General features: G+C 51.3%; 1 protein-coding gene across 1 annotated transcript in view; it reads right to left on the reverse strand.

Moving 5' to 3' along the window:
* Pgd (phosphogluconate dehydrogenase) overlaps window positions 1–2,212 on the reverse strand; it is an 18,140-nt gene that overhangs the window by 11,350 nt on the left and 4,578 nt on the right. The window contains exons 4-6 of the mRNA XM_021161573.2: window positions 1,692–1,757; window positions 886–1,004; window positions 92–161 (exon numbers count right to left, since the gene is read on the reverse strand). Coding sequence (XP_021017232.1) covers window positions 92–161; window positions 886–1,004; window positions 1,692–1,757 — 255 coding nt within the window. The remainder of the gene's footprint in view (window positions 1–91; window positions 162–885; window positions 1,005–1,691; window positions 1,758–2,212) is intronic.

The raw sequence follows: 2,212 nt of genomic DNA on the forward strand, positions 1-2,212 counted from the left end.
ACTGAGAAGCTCACAGCACAGAGCTAACCACTGGGACCAAGGTGCTCTGTCTTCAGCTGTGCACGTTGTCAAAGGGTAGCCCAGAACTTGCCCAGTCACAGCAGGGTTCTCCGGTTCCCACTTTTGCAGCGATGGCTTGGAAGATCGTCTTGATGTGGGGCCTGCGGAAGGGGAAGTAGAGTTCAATCAACAGGAGAGGGCCTGAGCTTTCAGTGCCATGCAGGGACGCCACTCTCAGAGTAATGGCTGTGCTAAACTTTGCAGAGACACTCTGGTATCACTGCTGACAAGCGTGCACCACCCACCCTGTGTGGGCCTCAGAGTGGAGACTGCCAATTCACAAAGGAAGCACCAAAGACTGAGGGGTGTGGCTCGGCGGTAAAGTGCACACCTATCATGCAGAGGCCTCAGGCTCCATCCCCAGCTCCTCACTGACCCCCTCAGAACAGGAGAAGAAGTTCCCACCACTTTATGAGGACAAGCTATGACCCAAACCAAGCAGTACAAGAACACCTCAGGGACACTCTCACCATCCGGCTGTCTTTCACCAGGTACAACATGGCTCTGCTCATCTGGATCAGAGAGAAGCCAGCGCTGTGCAGTACTCTAAGAGATGCTCTCATCTGGAGCAGTTCTTCATCTCATCCCACCTCACTACAGCTCGGAGGAAACGCTAGGCCCTTCCCCTCTACCAAACAAAGGTTCATTTTCTCCAGAACGTTTGGTACAGACCCCAAACCTTGACACCTGCAAAGTCAACGCTTAGGACCGCACTAAGGAAGACCACACATGCCGCAAGGGCACAGGATCGGGTGAGCGACACGGGCCGGGGCCTGCCAGCGAAGCCTTCCACCTCACGCCTAGCTGGGCCTGTGCTGAACTTACCAAGCCTCTTTGTTCCCTCCTGGCATGAGTGACGGCCCGTACCGAGCCCCTTCCTCACCACCACTGACTCCGCTCCCCACAAACAAGATGCCCTTGGCCTTGAGGTCCCGGCATCTTCTCTAAAAGAGAGAAAAACAGGTTCAGGGTTTTCTCACAAAATAAATTCTTTCTGATGAATGAGAGGAGGTACAAGGCCAGGAATCAAGAGCTCACAATTGCAAGCAAATGATCCAAGGACCCAGGAGCAGCCAACCACTCAAGACAGTTTATACATTCAGCGTTACAGTTCAAAGGATGTTATAGAGTCCTATAATTTAAATGAAGGAGGCTAGGACAGGAGGATTAAAACTTTGAGGTAAAAATTCCTGTAAAAATTTTAAAGAATAACTTAATTTCTGAGATAGCTGCACCATCCCTAGGAGAAATTCCTGAACACACAGTCCCATTTTGATGGAGAAGACCTTATAGGATAAAGTGCAATGAGGAGGTTCAGTGGTGACTTACTGCTGTCTCACCCGTTAGCCCATGTGACTTGCTTTGTTTGGCATCTGACACAGTGAGGGCAGTGATTTAGCATGCCGAGCAGTACAGAAGGTGGAGATTATGCAAGAAGCCTTCAGCCTGCTGTGTCTAAGCCATCGTCTCACCCATCAAGTGTCTTAGCAGAAAAAGGCTGAGATCCAGCATGCCAGGCCCAATCCCCAAGGATCACAAGACAGTCCACTCTTCGGCCACATGCACAATGCTAGTATTTCTTTCTAGAATGTTCTCAAGACCTGAGAGAGCTTGGCCTGAGGAACACTTACTGTCGTATCCCGGTATTCAGAATTTCCTCCATCGATGATGATGTCACCCGTGTCCAACAAGGGTACCTGTGAACAAACGCTACCTTAGGGTGGACCAAAACAAAAAGAAATCCCAGATAAACAGTGGGAAAGCAGTCACTATGTAGACTCTAGAATCCTCTTTGGATGGAACCACATCTTTCCGTTAGTGGTGGCCTCCACAGCACTTTCTTCCCTTCTCCTCCATCCCTCTCACCTGAGGCAGCATCTCACTGTGCCGCCCTGGGTGGCCAAGCTCACAGACCCAGCCTGCCTCTGCCTCTGCCTCCTCCTCCTCCCCCTCCCCAAAGCGATGCTTAGCTTTCCTCTTTATTGCTCAGTGTCCCCTTCCAAGGCTGCACCTGAGATCACTTCAGTACTTTCCTAGGCTGAAGAAAAGCCAACCGCTGGGAGTGGTGGTGCACGCCTTTAATCCCAGCACTTGGGAGGCAGAGGCAGGCGGATTTCTGAGTTCGAGGCCAGCCTGGTCTACAAAGTGAGTT

Source organism: Mus caroli, chromosome 4 (genome assembly GCF_900094665.2).
Source record: "Mus caroli chromosome 4, CAROLI_EIJ_v1.1, whole genome shotgun sequence".
Classification (NCBI taxonomy): Eukaryota; Metazoa; Chordata; class Mammalia; order Rodentia; family Muridae; genus Mus; species Mus caroli.